This window comes from Lontra canadensis, unplaced genomic scaffold (genome assembly GCF_010015895.1).
Source record: "Lontra canadensis isolate GAN:19392208 unplaced genomic scaffold, GSC_riverotter_1.0 scaffold73, whole genome shotgun sequence".
In the NCBI taxonomy this organism is placed as follows: Eukaryota; Metazoa; Chordata; class Mammalia; order Carnivora; family Mustelidae; genus Lontra; species Lontra canadensis.
The window spans coordinates 458,876-478,061 of NW_022631067.1; the positions used below are offsets into that span (position 1 = coordinate 458,876).

The following is a 19,186-nucleotide window of genomic DNA, read 5'->3' on the forward strand; positions in this document are numbered from 1 at the left end:
CGATCGCCACGCTAACAGGGGTCCGTGGACGGGTCCAGCCGAGGGACACCCCAGCTCCCCGGCGGCCGGCACACACCGGCCCCCGCGGGAACCCAGACCAGGGACCCCGAGCTTCCCGGGCAGGCCTGTGTCCAGGACAGAGAGGAGGCCGGTGGTTCCAGGGGTCCACGTGGTGCCAGGAGGAGGTCGGCTGTGTGTCAGGCCTGAGGACCCAGCCAGGAAGACTGAGGACCCAGCCTCTGGGAGAGCTCCAGAGGCTCAGGGGTGAGGCCATGCTGGAGGGTGGGAAGCCGTCGCCACGATTCTGGACCACAGGACACCTCCCCTCCATCCCCTGACTTCCCAGCAGGAGCCCTCGTCCTCGGGGCCCCACGTGCACACACGCACATGGACACACACACACGCGTGCGTACATGTGCACACATGCACAGATGGACCTGTACATGGGCACACACGTACACACTCGCACACATGGGCACACGTATGTACACTCACAGACACGTGCGGATGGGAGACAGCGTGCGGCGGGGGGGGCATCTGGCCACCCCCCCTCGTGACTGACCCCAAGACCCACCTTCTCCCTGCCGGGTGGGGGAGAGCACTGGCAGGGGGCCGGGTGGGTCCTGCTGTGGGGATGGGCTGACCTCCCCCCATGCCTCTCTTACTGCCTCTCCGTTTTCTGGGGGAGGCTCTAGAGGAACCAAGATGGAAAAGACGTGGGGTCTCTGCCCATCCCTCCCACCACAGGCCCCTCCCTGAGGCCAGTGATCCTGATCAAAGAAGGAAGTAGAAGAAGAAAACAGAATTTCCTATCTTGAATTACAGTCTCAGTGAGTTAAAAATACATGAGCAGGCCACCCGAGGAGGAGAAGCCTGGGGGCCCCCGCATGGCAGTGGAGCCCGGCTGGGCGGCCGGGGCACAGAACCCAGGCAACCAGCCTTCCAAAGGCACCAAGAACCAAAAGCTTTGACTCTTTTGGACAAAAGCAAGGTGGGCAGCCCTGGGGCGCAGGGTGACCGCAGCACGTGGTGGCTCTCCTGGGAAATATGTTCACACGGGACAGTCGTGGGCTCAGAGTAGCATCCAACTCGAGGCTGGCGCTCCAAGGACACCTGTGGAGGGAAGCCTGCAGAAACGTGACTTCCAAACGGTAGTTCGCGCCTGCTTCCTGCCAGGTCGGGGTGCGTGCTGGTCACATAATTGCCCCCTCGCTGTGCCCCCCGCCAGGGCCCCGTCTTCCGCAGTAGAACTCGCTGGAGACCTCGCATGAGTCTGACTGGCAGGAAAAGCAGTTTATTGAAGCAGACGGGGCCAGCGGGCAGGGAGGACGTGAGGATGGGGTGTGGCATTCCCAGCTTAAATAGAGCGGGATGAGAAGACACAGAAATTAGCCCGGAGCCGCCTTTCTCATCCACAGACACAGACTGTTTCCGCCCGTTTGTTCCAGAACCACGGGCCTGGGCAGGGGGCACGAGTGTGGACACAGCCTGGCTCTCATCTCCCGGGAGTGGAGTGCAGACAGCAACACCCGACTCCCTCCTGTAACCAAATGACCCTGAAACGAAGCTCAGGGAATGAATAATGTAGACCAGCAAGCCGAGAGAGGGCAGGTGTCAGTCCCAGTCTGTCCTCACAGGTGAGGTGGGACAGGACAGGAGACGTTCTCAGAGACATGAATTTTTTAAATTAAAAACACTCTCCGGGCTTTGCCAGAAGGGCCTGTGAGCGCGATCTCTCTAACGAGCCTGGGCAGGAAGGCTCCCTGCGTCCCCGGGAGCTCCCGTTTCAAGGTCCCTGCGCTCACACGCCCCCCACCCCAGACGCCCGAGGCCCACCCACGAGTCCCGGGGAGCAGGAACGCCCTTCCCGCTGCAGACTCGGCAAACACAGGCTCGTCCAGTGTCCCCTGTTTCGGGGAGACGACCTGCAAAGTGCACGTGCCTGCAGCCGCGAGTCCGGCCTGGGGACAGGACCGCGAGCCGCCGTGCCCGCGGCAGTCTCCCCGCACAGCTGCGGCGCTCGGGGGAAGGACGGCGCACCCCTCGCTTCCCCGGCGTGGAGGCTGCACCCAGGGAGCCTCACAGTGAGCGGGGACCTGGGCTGGGCGGAGGAAGGCGGGCAGCGGCGCCGCACGCGGCTCCTCTCATCACACCGGGGACACAGCATGGCCCCCGACGGCCTCCGAGCTCCCTGCTGACCCTGGAGGAGGAAGCCTGACCGTAGAAACACCTTTTCTCCACGTAACTGGGGGTGAGGTTCGGTTTTCACAAACCCAAAGCAAGCCCCTTGTCTGCTGCGTCTTACGTGGTCCGGGTAGCGCCTGAGCCCACCTCAGGCTTGCGTTTAATTCCACACTTTCAGGTTGAGGCCTGCCTCGTCAACTGCCTGCTGTCCGCTGGCCTGGCCTGGGCTCGGCCCGGCTCTCCCGGGCCAGGCGGCCTGAGCGTGCACCCTGGCGGCGAGGAGGGAGCCCGGGAGGCCGGGGCGTCGGCGCGGCGCCCGTGATCGAGGGAGCTAATCTAGGGAGACCGTAGACAAGTGGCCGCCCGCCGGCCGTGAGGGGGGCCTGGAAAGCCCGGCACGGGTGTTGGCCGGACGTGCGGGGTCGCCGGCTGTCCCGCAGGCATTCTCTGCCACGTGCTCCAAGCCCTGCTGGGTGGTCCCGGCATCCATGCCACGTGATGCCAGTTCCAGACGTCCTTCCCACGTCATGGTGTGCAAGGGACTGTCCACTGCACCCTGGGCCTCCGGGGCCATGTTAGTAACCCTGGGTCTCTCTGGAGGAATGTATCTGTCCTGCTGTGCCCCAACACGGTGCCCACAGGGAGGGCCACCGGCTTATTACTCCTCTCACTGTCCACGCCAGGGGGACACAGGGAGGAGGGGTGGGGAGGGTCTCATTCCCGCAGGGCTCAGCACCGCTGTGTGCGGGACTCAGAGCCTTGTCACAGACGAGGGAGGGTGGAGGTCCAGGGTCCACTCAGCCGTGCTGGTGCACGGGGACGAGGCCATGCATGTCCCTCGTGGGCCCGGCCTCACTGGGCTGGTTCCCCCATGGCCCTCTGGATGGAGAGCCGCTCCCCCCAGGGCTGCTTTCCTCTGTGCTTGTGGTGGCCTCGCCAGTGCCTGGCGTAGGTCCCAGGAGGCACAAGGGTCCTCCTCAGTCCAGGCCCAGCCAGCTGCTTCCTTCTCTCCACACTCGGCCTTCCTAGCGGTGTCCTGCGCTGGTGCAGCCCCAGCGGCCCTCACGGGTGGGGCGGGGGGAGGACAAGAGCCGGTCATGCCCAGAACCAGAGCTAAGTTCACACTTATGCTCCCAGCCCTCTGGGTGCCAGCAGTCCCACTCCGGGCTGCCCTGCAAGGGCTTGGGCAGAGTGAGTGTCAAGAACACCATCGCCTGTGGGACCCAGGAGTAAGGACAGCCAGACCTGCTGCCGTGAGCCCCAGTGAAACCCCACCAACCCCTGTCCCCCGCACTGACCGATTCCCTGTTCATCCCGGGCTGCCAGGGTCCTGCCTGGGGACAAGCTGAGGAAGGGTCGAACTGAGCTTACAACGGGTGCTGGGCCACACGGGCCACGGAGGAAGCCTCTGTACACCGCGCAGACGGGCGTCTCAGCGCCTGGCTTACACGTGGGCACAGTGGGGCATGGGAGGGGCAGGCAACGGGTGACAGCAGAGCACGGAGAGGAGACACGCGCGGCCCCGTGCTTTCCCGCAGCGTCTGCTGCGACGCTCACACCTGCCCTTCCCGGCACATGCCGCGCCTCATCCTGCCCTTTAGCCCGTGGGTCCATCGGCACTGGCCACGCGCCCCTGCCCACCTCTGTCCACGGCGGCCACAGGGCCACTTCCTTAAGCAGCGTCTCCGACAGCTGTGTGGAAAGGAAGGGAACCACACCTGCAAACACCTCTAACCACCAGGAGTAGCGAATAAACCCACAGGAGGCCCGGTGGAGGGAGCGGGCGGAGGTGTGCGAATCCAGGTGCCCTGGGATTCCAAGTCTGGGGAGGAGGCCCTGCAAGCACTTTCCTTACGTCCGCCAGTCATGAGAGATGAGAGCGGGTTGTGCACGTGCGTCTGCGCGTGTGTGCGCGTGTCTGCCTGTGTGCACGTGTACATGCATGTGTGTGCATAGCGGTGTGTGCGTGCTTGTGCACAGGTGTGTGTGACTTTGAAGGAAAGAACTTAAGTACCATTCACACCATCACCCAGAGACTGTCCTCTATTTTACCTTTTATTTTTGCCTTTTTCTGCTTGAACAGAAACTGCATTTTGTTTTTCACAAAAATTTCACAAAATTTCACAAAAAATTGCATGTGTCCTTTGGACCCCAGTGTTTCCAGGTCCATCTGCTGCCTGGCCTCCCCCGGGGAGAAATCCCGTGGGTGCTTTCCCCACCGTGGTGCATGTCTGGGAACCCCAGACACGCGGGGGTGATTGTTGCCGGGCTGTGGCCCGTGCCGTAGCTGTGCAAGCGGCTGAGGCCACCCTGAGGGGGAATCGAGGCCGGTTTGGAAGACCGTCGGTGGCTGTGGCACGCAGGACCGTAGGGGCAGTGATGGTCAGGGGATTCCCCGCTTGGGCCTGGAGTGGGCAGCCCCCGAGCCAGAGACGAACCCGCAGGTGCCCAAAGGCCCTGACAGCCACCAAGGCTGAGCATCCAGGACAGGCATGTCCCTGTGACCCAGGCCACAGCTGAGGGGAGGACCCGCACACGTGTGGGCCAACCGGAGCCCTGGGACTGAAAGACACCCACAGCAGGGACCTCCTGAGACAGTGAACAAAGTCCCAAGCACCAGAGCCCCCATGGGACTGCCAGGAGTGCTCAGAGGAGGGGGCGTCCCACGGGAGCTGCAGTGTCCACACGCCCTGGACTTCGCACAGCAGCGCCTAGAGCTATTAGAGTGTGCGCATGGTCGCCTCTAGATGGGGGAGCCAGGGGTAGGGGTGCTGCGGCAAAGCCCCATTCCCGACAGATGGAGAGACAGCTGAAGTCATGGCCACAACCCACCAGACCCGCTGGCTCAGTGCACTGACTAGCCCACCAGACCCGCCAGTCCAGTGCAGGGCCTAGCCGCTGACTGACCCGTGCCGGCTGGGATCTGTCCCAGGCCGGCGGCCCGGCAAACCACACCGGGTGACTGGAGTGTCAGGACAGCCCCCGCGGCACACCAGGGCGCAGCCTGAGGACAGTACTTGCTGTTCCCCTGAAATTCAGATGCAGCTGCTGTCCCGTGCCTCACCAAGAAGCCCGGGCAGAGGGTGCCCCACCGGCCGCTGGTGCTACAGGGGGCCTGGCTCCAGGCCTCCTCCCACAAATGCAGAGAAGTGACCCGTCGACCCTCGCCCAGATGGTGTGCTCTGTCCTGCTTTGGGGAGGGCGCAGCAGTGTGTCCCTGGGCCTGGGCTGCCAGCAGAGATATGCCGGGCACTTCCGCTCACCTGCTGGAAAGCTCTGGACGTCCCTCCAGGCCCACCCGGAACATTCTTTGCCTCTGGCGGGCCACGCGCACAGCCAGGGGACAAGGCTCTGGTCCAAGGGCATGCTCAGAGGCTCTGTGTGCATAACGTCTTCTCAAGAACTCACGTGATTTTCTACACCACCTACTGGCCTCTGCACCCCGGACAACTGTGTGCCACACGTGAGTGCTGGGGACACGGCACCTGCAGAGCCCTGCACCAGACAGGAGGGGGTCCCAGCAGAGTTGTGGGCTGCAAAATCCCTGTTCCCTAAGGGTGGGGTGAGTGACCACATGTAGACATCCGCGGGCAACTGATGCCCCAACCCTCGGGGTTGACAGCGTGAGGACGGGGACGGCCCAACACTCAGGGGGACGGCTGCTGGGAGAGGAGGCAGTCAGCCCAGCACAGGTGCTAACACAAGGAAAGACGCTGTCTTTCGGACTCCCTCACAGGTCCTCACACCAGCCCCCCAAAAGTTAAACGCCAGGGTATCCTCTGACACCCATGGGGGGAGTCTGCCCACGTGATACCCCCTGAGCCCTGCATCTCACAGCCACACCACGTGGCTCTCTGCCTGGACCAGCACGTGACATGGCCGGTGAGGTGCAGGGACTCTGAAGTTCTTCCCTAGAAGAGGAAGAGAACCTTCTGGAAGGTACCCCAGTGCCCCAAACCACAGCTCCTCCCCAGGGGTGGGCCCCCACCAAGGGAGTCCCAGCCCGATGCCAGCAAAGCCTGACCAGGAGCGAACGTGGTCTCTTAGAGGCCACTGCCACCAAAACCACGTGCTTCCCGTTCAGATGCCTAAAGGCTCTGGGGACGCCGAGGTGGAGGTGAAGCGGAAGACACGGGAGCCAATGAGGACAGTGCCCGGGGCCACAGGCAGAGGGAGGGCACGTCTGTGCTTCAGAGCACTGGGGCCCAGCTGCAGGCGTGGGGATGGAGACGGCCTGTCCCCGGCCAGCTGCCAGTCTGCCCCGACTCCGCCGGGAGGCAGAGCGGGGTGGCAAACAGGTGCGCGGGGTGGAGAGAAGATTCCCGCACACCTGTCTGCCTGGGGGCGGGCAGCTTTGGGCCCGGGTGCCATCAGCCGGAGGTGTTCTCAGGACGAAAAGAACCGGGGGCAGGCTGCTGTGGTCACTCTCAGCCCCCCAGCCCCATGCCCTCCACTCTGGGACACGGGGGCCCCAGCCTGGGCAAGGCCACCCCTCAGAGCCTGCACCATTCAGCACCTGGCCGATGCCAGGGTCACCGTCATGCGGAGGGTGACGGCCCTGGGGGGCAGGCCCCCCCCAGGCCTCTCCACTGGCGCTCAGAAGCCCATGGGCACAGTTTGCCAGCCCCTGAGCGAAGCGGAAAAGGCCTCCACTGAGGGCCGGGCTCTGGGAAGATGCAGGTGAGGCGTCAGGAAACACGGGCTGCGTGTCCCCAGCACAAGCTGCCCTCTGCCCAGCGCAGCCCCGTGGCGGGCTGGCGTGTCCACGGGTCCTTGGGTTAGGCCTGGTGGTCTAGTCCATCTGGGGACCACCGCGGTGTCTTACTGAGTGACATGGGGCAGGGAGCGGACTATTTACAGGCCAGACGTGTGTCCACACCGAGCCTCTCTCCCGACGGTGCCGCGGGTGCCTGGCGGCTCATGCAGCCGTGCTCGCCCCTGCGGGCTGCAGAGCTCCCCCTTCCTGCACATTCAGGAGACCAGACACATCCCTGACTTGGACGCCGAGGCCGCCCCCTCCGCAGTCACCCCCTTCATGTCGTCGGGCATCTGCCCGTCAGAACGCCACACGTTCAGCTCCGCAAACACGCCCGTCTCGATCATCTCCTCCTGCCAAGGGATGGGACAGCTGCCGGTCGCAAATTCCTGGAAGAACTCAGCATCAGCTTTGTCGAAGGCCACACCCCTGACGGTGGAGAAGGCGCCCACGTCCTGGATGTTCTTGGCATAGACCGTCCTGGAGTCCGGGATAAAGGGGGGTGTCAGCATCCCTGGGAGGAGAGAAAGCACACGACATACGACACTTAAGTGGGAGGGAGCAGCTGTGTGCTCAGTGAGCAGGGTCACCCTGCCCCAGGTGCCCCAGGGGCTCAGGAAAGCTCTCGGATGCCTCGCAGCCTGCTGAGCAAGACGCGAGGAACTTCGCGTCCAGGCAAGGGATGGAGGGCTCTGGCCCGTGTCCCACGCCAGCCTCCCCAGGGGTGTCATCATCTGCAGGTGGGACGCCCCGCAGCCAGCAGCCCAGGACTGCGCTCCCATCTTCTTTCCAAAGCTGGCTCCTCCCCCAACCTGCTCAGGAGCCTCAGTGCCCCAGTCGCCAGACACAGAACATCAGCTACGTGACCCTGATGGCCCCCTGCCCTTCCTTTCCGTGCGGCCCCCGGGCTAAGCACTCTGCCAGGCCCATGCAGTGGCCCTGGGGACCCTCCATCCTCTCCTGGCTCCCAGCTCCCCCCACCCCAGAAGAAGGAACTTCTCTCCTCAGGCCGTGGCAGTGAGTCCCGTGTTCACGTGGCCTCTGTAGGCTCTGGGGCGGGGCCTTGCCTGCCCACGCACCTGCCACAGCCAACAACACACTGGCCAAATGGGCAAGTGTCTTCCGGACACGCAGCTGGAAGACTCCTGCACTGTCTTGGCTTAGGGGCTCCTTAAAAGTACGGGGCATAGAAAGTCACTGCCACAGGTTTGGGCCCTCAGTTCAAAGATCAGCAGCATGTCCCCCACGCACGCCAACCAGCCTCCCCCAGCCCAAGAAACCTGTGTGCTACCACCCAGCTTGGGGCGTGGGGTGACGGGACGTGGAGATGGGGGTTACTCAGGGGCAGGAGGGTGGCCGGGGGGAGCCCAGGAGGCGCCAAGCAAGGCCCCTTGCTGGGGCCAGGCCAGCAAGGACCTGCCGGCGGACCCGCCCCGCACGGCCCCCTGGGTCCCAAGGCACACAGACACACCAGCCTCGAGCTGTCTCCAGTTAATGTCCTTGAAGAGGGGACTGGTGCGGAGCCCGTCACACGTCCCGTCTCTGAAACCCAGGCGCTTCTCGGGGTCCTTCTCCAGCAGCGCCTCGCAGAAGTCCTTGCTGGCCTGGCTGAACTTGTCGGGGTACTTGACGGCCTCGGACAGGATCCTCTGCTTGAGCTCCTTGTTCTCCACCTGCACGGCGGGACACGCCACGTCACCGGGAGCCCGCTGAGCCCACGGGGGGATGTGCCCAGCTCAGCCAGTGCACCTCCCGGGAAGACGGAGGTGACGGAGGTGATGGGACAGAGGTGACAGTGGAGGTGACGGTGGAGGTAACCAGTAACCTCCACCGTCACCTCCACCATCATCCCCACTGTCACCTCCACCTCCACCTGGTGTCTGATTCTGAGCGCTTTTCCGGAGAACCCCATTGCCAGTGACGGGGTGTCGGGCCTGCACGGTCAGCAGGGATCCCCACGAGGAGCCCCGAGGTGCCCTGTGCCCTCTGAACCCCGGGTCCAGCCTGGCTCGGGCAGGCCCCGGCTGTGGGTTCTCACCACACACAGATTCGCCTTTCCTAAAATCGCACAGCTGCGGGCTCTCGTGAGTGACTCTCGGGTGGGACACACACCCCTCCACGGGCCGGGCCGGGAGACCAGGAGCCACGGCGGCCCCTGAGCCCCGTTCGGCCGAGCCCATCGCGCTCACCACACACAGGAGACCGGGCTTCTGGTCAGGGCCCAAGCGCCCGCTCTCTGTGCTCTGGAGAGAACTGCGCTTCTCCCCACGGAAGGCGGCGGCCACCCCGCCTCCAGCGAGTCCGTGGGCCATCGGTCCGACAGCCTGGGCTCAGCTCACGTCTCTCGGTCACATACCGGTGATTCTCAGAGTATTTCGCACCGTTGTCGCTCTACTTGTCCCGGTGAGCTGGACCAGCCCCCACGAGTCGTGAGGCCCCGCAGGGCTGTGAGCGCCGGCCCTGGAGGCCCGCGGACAGCTCCTGGGACCGAGCAGCGCGGCTCACTGGGGACTCCTGCCCGTGGTGACCTGCCGAGGTGAGCGCCGGGAACCAAGAGGTTCGCCTGACTCGCAGCCTCGGCTCTGTTACGGGCCCTGAGGGGTCTGAGGCGAGCCGGCACCGTGGTTCTGGGGCCGCAGCTGGAGCACCCCTGGACCGCGGGGGCGGGCGGGGCGGGGGGAGGGCATGGGGGCCCGGGGTCGGGCACCGTGAGGCGGGGCCCGCTCTTCAGAATGGCCGGGGGGCCAGACGGAGAGCTCGCGGCCCGCCGTGGAGCACGAATGCGGTTGCCTCTGGCCCTGTCTCCCCGCCCCAGGGCTGGCTTGCGCTGGGGGAGCTGAGGGCTGCTTGTGGGCGCCGGGGCTCGGGGAAGTCCCGGCCGGGGGTCCTGACACGCTTGTCAGCGTGGGGCTCCACGAGATGAGGTCACCACGTCCCCTCTCCTGCCCGGGAAGGACATACCATGAGAGGCCCCTTGTGTTCAAGGTCCGAGCAGCGGCTCCCCCAAGGAGGGGGTCACAGGGCAGCCGCAGGACCCGTGTGCGTGCCCTCCTACCTTCTCTCCACGGGCGCGGAAGGGCCCTCTGGCTGCGATCATCTCGTACAGCGTGACGCCCAGGGCGAAGTAGTCCACGGAGAAGCCGTACTCTTCGCCCCGCAGGAGCTCAGGGGCCATGAACCCTGTGGGCAGAAGCGGGCGCAGACTCCGGCGCGGCCCGGCACTGAGCGGGCACTCGCCCGGGCAGGCGCGTCCCATACGGGGCTCCCTGCGCGCCCGCGGGCGGGCTCCTCGCCCCGACCCCTGCATGGTGGGGCTGCCCTGGGCGCCGCGCACTGGGGAGCCCTTGGCCACACTGACACTTGGAGCCCCGCAGTCGTCGCAGCCGGAAATGCCTGCGGACGCTGCTGAGTGTCTCCTCCGGGCAGCACCGCCCCGGTCCAGCCGCGGCCTCTCGTGAGCTTGAAGCCCCGCCTCCCCGTGGCACGTCCTGCAGCCGGAGCCGTGGCCCTGGCTGGCCACGTAGGCGCAAGTGTGACCCATGGCGTCGTGGTCTGGCGCTACCAGCTCCTTCCCAAAAGGGCACAGAAGGGCCGATCTAAGCCAACACAACCCAGAGAGCAACCGGACGCACGCCGTTGCCAGCTGGCACCACACGAGGGGGGCTGGGGTCACGCACGAGCCCACATCCCCAGAGCACGTCCTGGGCTTTCCCAAACCATCGTGTCGGGGAGCCAGCCAGCACGGGGGAAGGGCCCACGGTCCACTCCCCTGGGACCAGAGCTGGCAGGTGCTGTGGGCGGGGCATGGGCTGCTCCTGGGCCTGCCGGCTCCGGCGTTCCCAGGGAAGCAAAGCTAACGAGCCTGTTGATTTCTGGGGCCTCCCGACCCTCAACGGATGGTGCTCAGAGCCAAGCTCCAAGAGGGATGTGCTCAGTGCAACGGCCAGGCTGATGGGGACACAGACTTGCTCCTCCCCACAGAGGCTGCCGGTGCGAAATTCCACAGACCCTCCTGGCCCCGGCACGCTTCACCCCTTCATAGGTCCCACTTTCCGGGAACCGCACTGTTGATCAGATGGCTCAGATGTGGTGAGAAGGACACGTCTAACAGGCCACCACTTCGAGACAGAAACAGGGTCTGGGGCGACAGCCCAGCAGGCTGCAGCAAGGGGGTCAGTTTCTGTAGCAAACACCCGGGGGGAGTCCCTGCTCTGCTCCCAACCCCAGCAAGGTGACACACAGCTTTGTGTCCCCAGGAGCTACGTGGCACCTAGGACAAAGTGAGCACCAGGAAATGCCGGTCACCAGAACGGGCAGGAGAGAGACTGAGCAGGTGTGTGCGCCCAGGTCCCCTGCGTCCCCTGCTCAGAGACAGGCCGGGCCGCAGCGAACCCTGGGATGCCCGCAGGGCCCTCACACCCGCAGTCCCAGTCCTACAACCTGAGTCCAGCCTGGGAGCCGTACTCTCTGCGCTTTCTCATGATCTGAATCCCCCTAAAACACAGCAGGAGTGTTCCCACTCCCATGGTCCACTCAGAGCTGGAGCACCATAGATTCTGGAAAACTCAACTTCGGAGGGACCCTCCCTAACTGAGGCCACAGGTGGGGACAGAGCTGCCACGGCAGCAGGGACCAACCCAGAAGGGCTCAGAGCCCAGGACAGGAGAATCTGGGGACATAAAACAAGGTCCAAGTAGCCCCAAATCCTAGTGACAACAGTCCCTCCTCAAAGCCAAGTCAACCCAGGACGGGCTGGCTGGGAGCCCCACCTCCCGGAACATGGCGGCACAGGGGGACAGACCCCTAGGTGCCCACAGACGGGAGGCGGCACCCAGCTCCCGCAGTCTGGGCTGCCCGCTGCGCCCGCCCCAACGCTGGGGGGGTCTCCTCTGTTGTCTGCGGGCCCTGCTTCCCTCCCTGCCAGGGCAGAATGTGTTGTGTACGAGCACACAATGCACACACAGACAGACACACCTGTGCACACACACACACACACGCACACATCCTGGACATGGGCAGCCCCCTCCCCTGCAGAGCCAACCCCGGCCACACGGCAGTGGGGGCTGGCCACCCATCACGGCTCTCCCGGTCTATCGCACAGTGGGGGGCACGGCTGGTGAGCCGCTGTAGATGCCCTGGACTCCAACCCTGGGGCCGGGCAGGTTGGACACATGCACTCTACTGATGTCCAGGAGGCCACTGGAGGCAGAAGCCCCCTCACGGAGCGGGTGGCCCTCCAGAACCAACAGGTGGGGGACCCCCTGCAGCGGGGTCCGGGCACACCCACTGGCCACACCCAGTGAGTCCACGGTCCGCTGTGAGGGTGCATGGCCTCGCTCCCCGCCACCCGCAGAAGAGGCAGCCCCCCACCCTCTCAGGGGCTCACCTGGGGTGCCTGCGTAGCCCTTGGTCTTAGTCTGCCCGTCCTTCAGCTCCACAGCTAGCCCAAGGTCAGAAATGCGGATATTGCCTGAAAGCAAACACAGGCCGAGGTCGCCCGCGGGCCCACAGAACAAAGGCACTTGGTGTCCCTGAGCCTGTGGGAGCCAAGGGCAGCCGCCGCACACACACGCACGCCCGTGAGTGCCCACGCGCGGCACATGCCCACCCCAGGGCCCTGAGGCCTCTGCCACCCCAGCAGACTGCAGAGGGACGGAGCGGCCCCCGTCGTGCCCAAAACCACCTCCAGAATGCCCCACGTCTGCATGAATTGTGACACAAAGGTGGGGGGGGGGGTACAAGGGACATAAAGGAAGCCAGATCTGCATGTTTCCTTCTGATGAGAATCCCTTCAAAGGCAGAGAGAGTAGCCAGTCTGTCCTCCTACCGATGCAGGAGAACCTGGCACGGGCAGGCCGGAGCAGGGAGGCTGGGAGGAGGAGAGATGGGATGGGGGGAGACGGGGTGAGGGGAACCCCAAGGGGCCCCTCACCGTCATCATCCAGAAGCACATTCTCCGGCTTGAGGTCTCGGTAGACAATGCCTCTCTGGTGCAGGTGCTCCAGGCCACTGATGACCTGGGCCGTGTAGAAGACCGCGCGTGGCTCCTGGAAGCCAGGGTTCTCCTCATTCACGTTGTAGATGTGGTACCTGGGGTCAGACCACACAGGGCCCATGCTTCCCTGGCACAGTGAACGGGGCATCCACAGTGGACACGGGAAAAGAAATCTCAGGAAACAGTGAGAGCCTCAGAGCCCGTGCTGGGTGTCTGGTCATTGTGGGGTCTCAGCATCAGCCTGAAGGACCCGTGGTGGTCTGAGAGCCCCTGGTGGCTTGTCGCGCCCTCACAGGTCCCCCACCACAACTAGTAGGACAGGAGCTGAGGCAAGAGTGCACCATTCTCCCCACCGCCCCCACACTCGCCCGCACCAGCTAGCAAATGGACCCTGAAGCCGTTTCACCACTGCCAGCCAGAGGACGGGCAGAGCATGGTGGAGCCAGCCCAGGCAAGTGTCCCGCATCACCGCAACCATTAGCAGTCATTCCAGTGTCCGTGTAAGCATGCGGGCTGGCTCCCCGGGCCCGAGCACACGAGTCTGGGTTGGCTCCGGGCAGGGCTCCGGGGTGGGCCTGCTGTGCGCTATGGTGTAAGGCCGTGTACCAGGACGCTGTCCAGCACTGTGTCATGATTATATGCGCTCTGTATGTCATGATGTCCGCACTTGCTAGTCTCCTCTCTCCTCTTCCACGTGGCCTCACGTGGGTCCTTTAGCCGAGGCCTCACAATTCCCACCTGGAAAATGGGGCCAGCACACTCCACAGGCGATGCGGAGGAGCAGAGTCCGGGGTGCAGAACCGACAGCAGTGGCCCCGTATGTGTGGCTGGGATGCTCTCTCATGGGTCGTGCATGGATTAAGGTTCACTGCCCGGTGCCCCGAGAGCACCTCGTCACTCATTACCCCCGTCTCACACCAGCACACGGAGGCAAGAGCACTCCGACTGCCCAGGGTTCCCCACCGAGAGCCAGTGGTCTGACTTCCCCCAGGAGCCCCAGGCTGGGCCCTCAGACCTCAAGCCAACCCAGGAACCGGATCCACCGACAGCAAGTCATGGTTCCCGAAGCTGGCCACGTCGTGTTTCCCGCTCAGCCACTACCTCCAAGAGCAAATAGTAACGTGATGCCCCCAGCCTGTTCCCACACGTGCTTCATCCAACTGTCCACCCCATGAGCACTCTCCCGGGCCACTCGTGCTCCTGCTACCTCCACCCCTGCGCACTCATGCAACACCCAGGTCCCCAGGATTCGAGGTCCCGCGGTGGCTGGAGAGCTGCTTGCCACCTCCCCACTGGCCCGCATTTCATGTAAGACTAAGGACACACCTCCTCGAGTGTCACCAGCCCAGGGACAGAGGAGCGGGTTGGTGGGAGCCCAGGGTTTCTCCTCACCGTGTTCTGTGAGCATGTGGGCAGCCCCCCGGGCCCCAGACCCCTCTTCATGCTCAGTTGCTCGAGCCCCCCCGCAGCCCCAGGTCCCCTGTTTACCTTATGTCACCTCCGTTCATGAGAGTCATCACCAGACAGAGATCAGTTTTGGTTTCAAACGCATAGGCCAGAGAGACTATAAACCTGCTGTGAACCTTTGCTAGAATCGTCTTCTCTACCATTGCACCCTGAAAAGCAAGATGTCGAATCAGTGCCCAGGTTTAAGTGGGAAAGTGACGTCACTGAAAAAAGTAAGTCCCATATCCCAGAAAACAGAAACAGGGTCACAAAGGTCCTCAAAGCAGCTTGCATAACGCAACTGCAAACAACTTACAGACGTGCCCCCTCCCCAGAGACCAAATCAGTCGTGCAAATGTCTGTGCGTACTGAGGACTCCAGGCTTATCGGAGCCTCCGTCAAGGAGACGGGAGTCAGAGCAGCTGCCCTAACAGCACTGGGAAAGGACCCAGCGCGCCCCCTGTTCTGAGCGGCCTCCCTGCCGTCCTTCCCTACACCCGACCGGCTCACCCACGGCAACCCCAGACCCGTTCTCCTCTCCCGATCCCTGGACAGCGGACAGCCGGGACCCACTGGCATCTGTTCATTTTCTGTCCACTTACCACGTTTTTTAAAGTTGTGTTTGGGTGAGGAAGGTAGAGCTCAAAAGGAGGAACTCTTTTGTTCCGGAAGGCCCCCCACATCCACACTGCCTGAGTACTAAGTTCAGTGAGGACGCTGGCCTCAGGACAGAGGACTCCGTGGGTTAGGACAACACGTCACCTTGCCTGCTTGTCCCCACAGCCCCAAGGGGACAGCATTATTGAGAAACCCTGGGGTGGGTACCCTTGGTGGCTGCTGTTTACCCCAAAAGCTGCATTTGTGCTTGTAGCGGGAAAGAACAGGAACCACGCGGGATGGGAGAGGAGGTCCTATGACATGGCGGCTTTGCTACCCTCCCTAAAGGGCGTCTCACCCTTCTTGGGGAGAGCAGACCCCACGCAGCGACCTGTCGTGCCTTGGTTCACCCTGGCCCGGAGAAGACATGCGGAGGCTGTCAGGCTGGCTAGACTCTCAGCGAGGCCCCACCACAGCACTAGCCAGCACCGAGAGCCCTGAAAGCTGGAGTGGAGAACCAACAGCTCCCCCAACACCTGCTCCCCTATTTCATGGTAGTAATGGAGACACGGGAAGCCTGGTGGGAGGAGCTCCTGGGGGGCTCCATGTGCTGAGCGTCCGAGGCTTGGTTTTGGCTCAGGGCACGATCCCAGGATGCTCGGATCAAGTCCCACATCGGGCTCCCTGCTCGGCAAGGAGCCTGCTTCCCCCTCTGCCCTTTGCCCCCACTCATGCGCTCTCCCTCTGTCCCTCTCTCAGATAAAGTCTTTCAAAATAAATAAGTAAATAAAATCAATCTCGAAAAAAAGAAGACAGCTGACAGGATGAGCAGAACCACCCACCCCATCGAACGCAGAGGCTGCCTCCAAGAGGGGTCACGGCAAACCCCACGTTGGGGCAGAGCCGGGCCGGGGGCAGCAGAGCTACGGACGGGCCCCTCTGTGCCCCATGGGCCAGACCATCGGCTCAGGACTTGGAGGCTGCCCAACGGGAGGGACCCGGCGTCCGCAGGGCAGAGGAGGCAGTGCACGAAGGGAGCCGTGCCGGGCGGGACGCGGCCCCCAAGGGCCCTCCCACGCCCGTGAGCAGCCAGCGGCCCACCTGGTAGCCTTTCCTTTTCTTGAGTCTCTTCTTGTTGAGCTTCTTACAGGCGTACAGCTTGCCTGTGGCCTTCATCTGGCAGGCGGACACCTCCCCGAAGCCCCCTTTCCCCAGGACCCTGAAGTCCAGGAACCAGTCCTCGCCCATGGGCTGGGCCTCCAGCCACTTCCACTGCAGGAACCTCTGGAAGTAGAGGCTGTCCAGGTACTCCTGGAAGGGTGTCTGGCTCAGGTGCGCCAGGGTGGCCTGCAGCAGCAGCTGGAAGGGCGCGTCCCCGCTCGCCACGGGCCCCTCCCGGGCCTTTGCCACCGCGCCCTCGTCCAGGAAGCTGCAGAAGAGCTTGGCCTGGGGGTCCAGGTACTCGGCCAGGATGGCCCGGGCCTTCTGAGGCCGGAGGTCGTCATCCGCCGTGTCATAGTCCTCGATGTCCTTCCAGAGCTCCAGAGCCGGCAAGTGCCGCTCGTCAGCCCCCAGGAACTGCTGGAACAGCCGCTTGCCGATGGGCTGCTCTGCGCACACGCTCGGGAACGCCAGGTCCAGGCTCTCCCGGAGGCCCTCGCACTTGGACAGTGGGGGAAGCTTCAGCTGGGCCAGGTACTTCCTGTCCCGAGAGGACGGGCCACTGTTCCCGTCGAAGCTGCCGCGTGCGGCGATGAAGGCCGAGTTGGCCACCACCGTCTCCAGGGAACCGAAATCCATCCCGGCGCTGGCCGCCTGCTGCGTCAGACACGAGAGGCCGGACCCGCCACCCCAGGCCCGTGGCCCCTGCCCTGCCTAGGCAGCGGGCGTCCCAGCAGGTGCGAGGGTGACTAGCGGCCGTGCGGGAGCCCAGGAGCCCAGCTGACACGGCTCTGGCCAAATCCCCGCCCAGGGTCACAGAGCAGGTGCCAGAAAAAGAAACCCCCTAAGCTGCTTCCAGGATTATGCGGCCCCTCCCCCCCGCCACTTCCTCCTTGGAGCCCGCCAGGAAGGACAAAGAGCAGCCCCTGAAGCATCTGCTGAAGCTGCCCCGTGGCCCCCAGTCCCGGCAGGGGCTTCTTCCCTTCCGGGAGCGGGAGGTCAGACAGAAGGCACAGGGGCCCCGAGGAACCCCAGATGGCTGGGGGCTTTCCCACTATATTTCATTTTTGTCTTAAAAATAGCAAGTGGGAGGGAAAACAGCTGGGAACAGGAATTCAGAGAAAAAAATTGCAGGGAATCGCTTCCTGGGGTGTCCGAGGGTGAAACCACGGCCAGGGGACTGGTTAGTATGAGGGGACCCGGCCTGACACTGACAGTGGCCTGCTCCAGGCCACCTGTCTGCACCGGGGACACCCGCCAAGGGATCAGCCCCACACCCGCTCCCTCCCACCTCCACCCCCGGGCCGAGCTCGCAAAGCAGAGACGCCTGAAGAAGCTTCCGGCGAAGTTAGGGCTGAAGCAGGAGACCCTCAGCTACACGCAGGGCTGAGGCCTCAAATGGGAGGAACAGGACAGAGAACGGAGTGAAGAGGCCAGGGACACAGCTGGGGGGACACAGCTGGGGGGACACAGCTGGGGGGACACACCTGGGGGACACACCTGGGGGGACACACCTGGGGGACACAGCTGGGGGGACACAGCTGGGGGGACACACCTGGGGGGACACAGCTGGGGGGACACAGCTGGGGGGACACAGCTGGGGGGACACACCTGGGGGACACAGCTGGGGGGACACACCTGGGGGGACACAGCTGGGGGGACACAGCTGGGGGGACACACCTGGGGGGACACAGCTGGGGGGACACAGCTGGGGGGACACAGCTGGGGGGACAATCCTAGGGGACCTCCCTGGGGGACACACCTGGGGGGGACACTCCTGGGCCACACACATGGGGGGACACACCTGGCATCTGGGGATGCCAGGACCAACAGAAATGTCACCTTCACACGGACATGGTCTTGTCTGTCTAGTACACAGCAGCTGCTCAGTAACTGTGCGGGGAAGAAAAGGCAGGGACGGAGGCCGGTTATGGTTTCGGGAGCGGAGGAAGGGAGAGCTTAAGAATCAAGAATTCAGGAGCCAGTAGAGGTGGGGAAGGCCGCCCACCCCATGTTCCTCCTGGCAGAAGAGGGTGTCTGGGAGGCAGGGAGGTTCTGCAGGTGGGTGTGGGCAGAGGCAGGGGAGGCCAAGGGAGACCTTGCTGAGCAGCCACAGTCCCATCCTTGAGCCCTTCCTGCCTCCCATCAGGGTCCAGGGGGTAGTGGTTGGGTTTTCCTGCAGTGAATTCTCCAGTGAAACCATCAGGGCCTGGAGGGGTTTTGTTGGAAGATTTATTTTTTTTTTTAAGATTTTACTTATTTATTTGACAGAGAGATCACAAGCAGGCAGAGAGGCAGCAGAGAGAAAGGGGGAAGCAGGCTCCCCGCTGAGCAGAGAGCCCCACGTAGGGCTTGATCCCAGGACCCTGAGGTCATGACCTGAGCCAAAGGCAGAGCTTAACCCACTGAGCCACCCAGACGCCCCTGTTGGAAGAATTTAAATTACAAATTCAATTTCCTGCAGTTATAGGTCTGGTCAGAGTATGTATTTCAAATTGGACAAGGTGTGTTTTTCGAGGCGGCCGATTTCATAGAAGCTGTTGAGCTTATGTATATAGAACCGTGTGTGGCACTTCCTTGTGTAGGAAGGGTCTGTAGTGATGCTTCGTTTCTGATGGGATCACCTGTTTTACCTCTTGCCATAGATTCGTCAGTTTTATGGACTTTTCGAAGAACCAGCTCGTTCACCGACTTTCCCTTTTCTTTTGTTCTTATTTCATTGATTTCTGTTGTAATTTCTTGTTTCTTCCTTCTACTTGCTACCCCGCTCTTTTCCTAAGTTTTCCAAGTGGGAACTTAGATCACGAACTTGAGACTCTCTTAGAGCACTTAGAGCAGACACTGTCCTGTTGCTGTGCCGCGGCTGCAGCCCATTATTCTGATGGCACCCATTTGTCACCAGTCCTACGCATTTCTTTTTAATTTCCCTCAAGACTTCCTTTTGAATCATGAATTACTTTGAGGGTAGTGTTCATTTCTCACATGTTTGGAGATCTTCCTGTTGTTTTTGTTATTGATTTCGAGTTTGACTGTATCGTGGTTGGAGA

At 63.1% G+C, this 19,186-nt stretch overlaps 1 protein-coding gene across 1 annotated transcript; it reads right to left on the minus strand.

The window, feature by feature from the left end:
- Window positions 1–7,155: 7,155 nt before the first annotated feature.
- GRK1 (G protein-coupled receptor kinase 1) lies at window positions 7,156–16,778 on the minus strand. The gene is made up of 7 exons (XM_032880979.1): window positions 16,080–16,778; window positions 14,424–14,551; window positions 12,873–13,030; window positions 12,327–12,410; window positions 9,996–10,120; window positions 8,412–8,613; window positions 7,156–7,454 (listed from the first exon to the last, which is right to left on the minus strand). Exons 1-7 carry the CDS (start codon window positions 16,776–16,778, stop codon window positions 7,156–7,158), a joined length of 1,695 nt encoding a protein of 564 aa, XP_032736870.1.
- Between the last annotated feature and the right edge of the window lie 2,408 nt (window positions 16,779–19,186).

Bases quoted from the DNA above. Each gene is read 5' to 3' on its own strand.
- GRK1 (XM_032880979.1), bottom strand. From the start codon at position 16,778: ATGGATTTCGGTTCCCTGGAGACGGTGGTGGCCAACTCGGCCTTCATC. The intron at 12,411-12,872 runs GTGAGGGGCCCC...GTTTGCTTTCAG, and splicing joins TGTGCTTCTGGATGATGACG to GCAATATCCGCATTTCTGAC. The intron at 8,614-9,995 runs GTAGGAGGGCAC...CCCGCCGTGCAG, and splicing joins TCCGCGCCCGTGGAGAGAAG to GTGGAGAACAAGGAGCTCAA.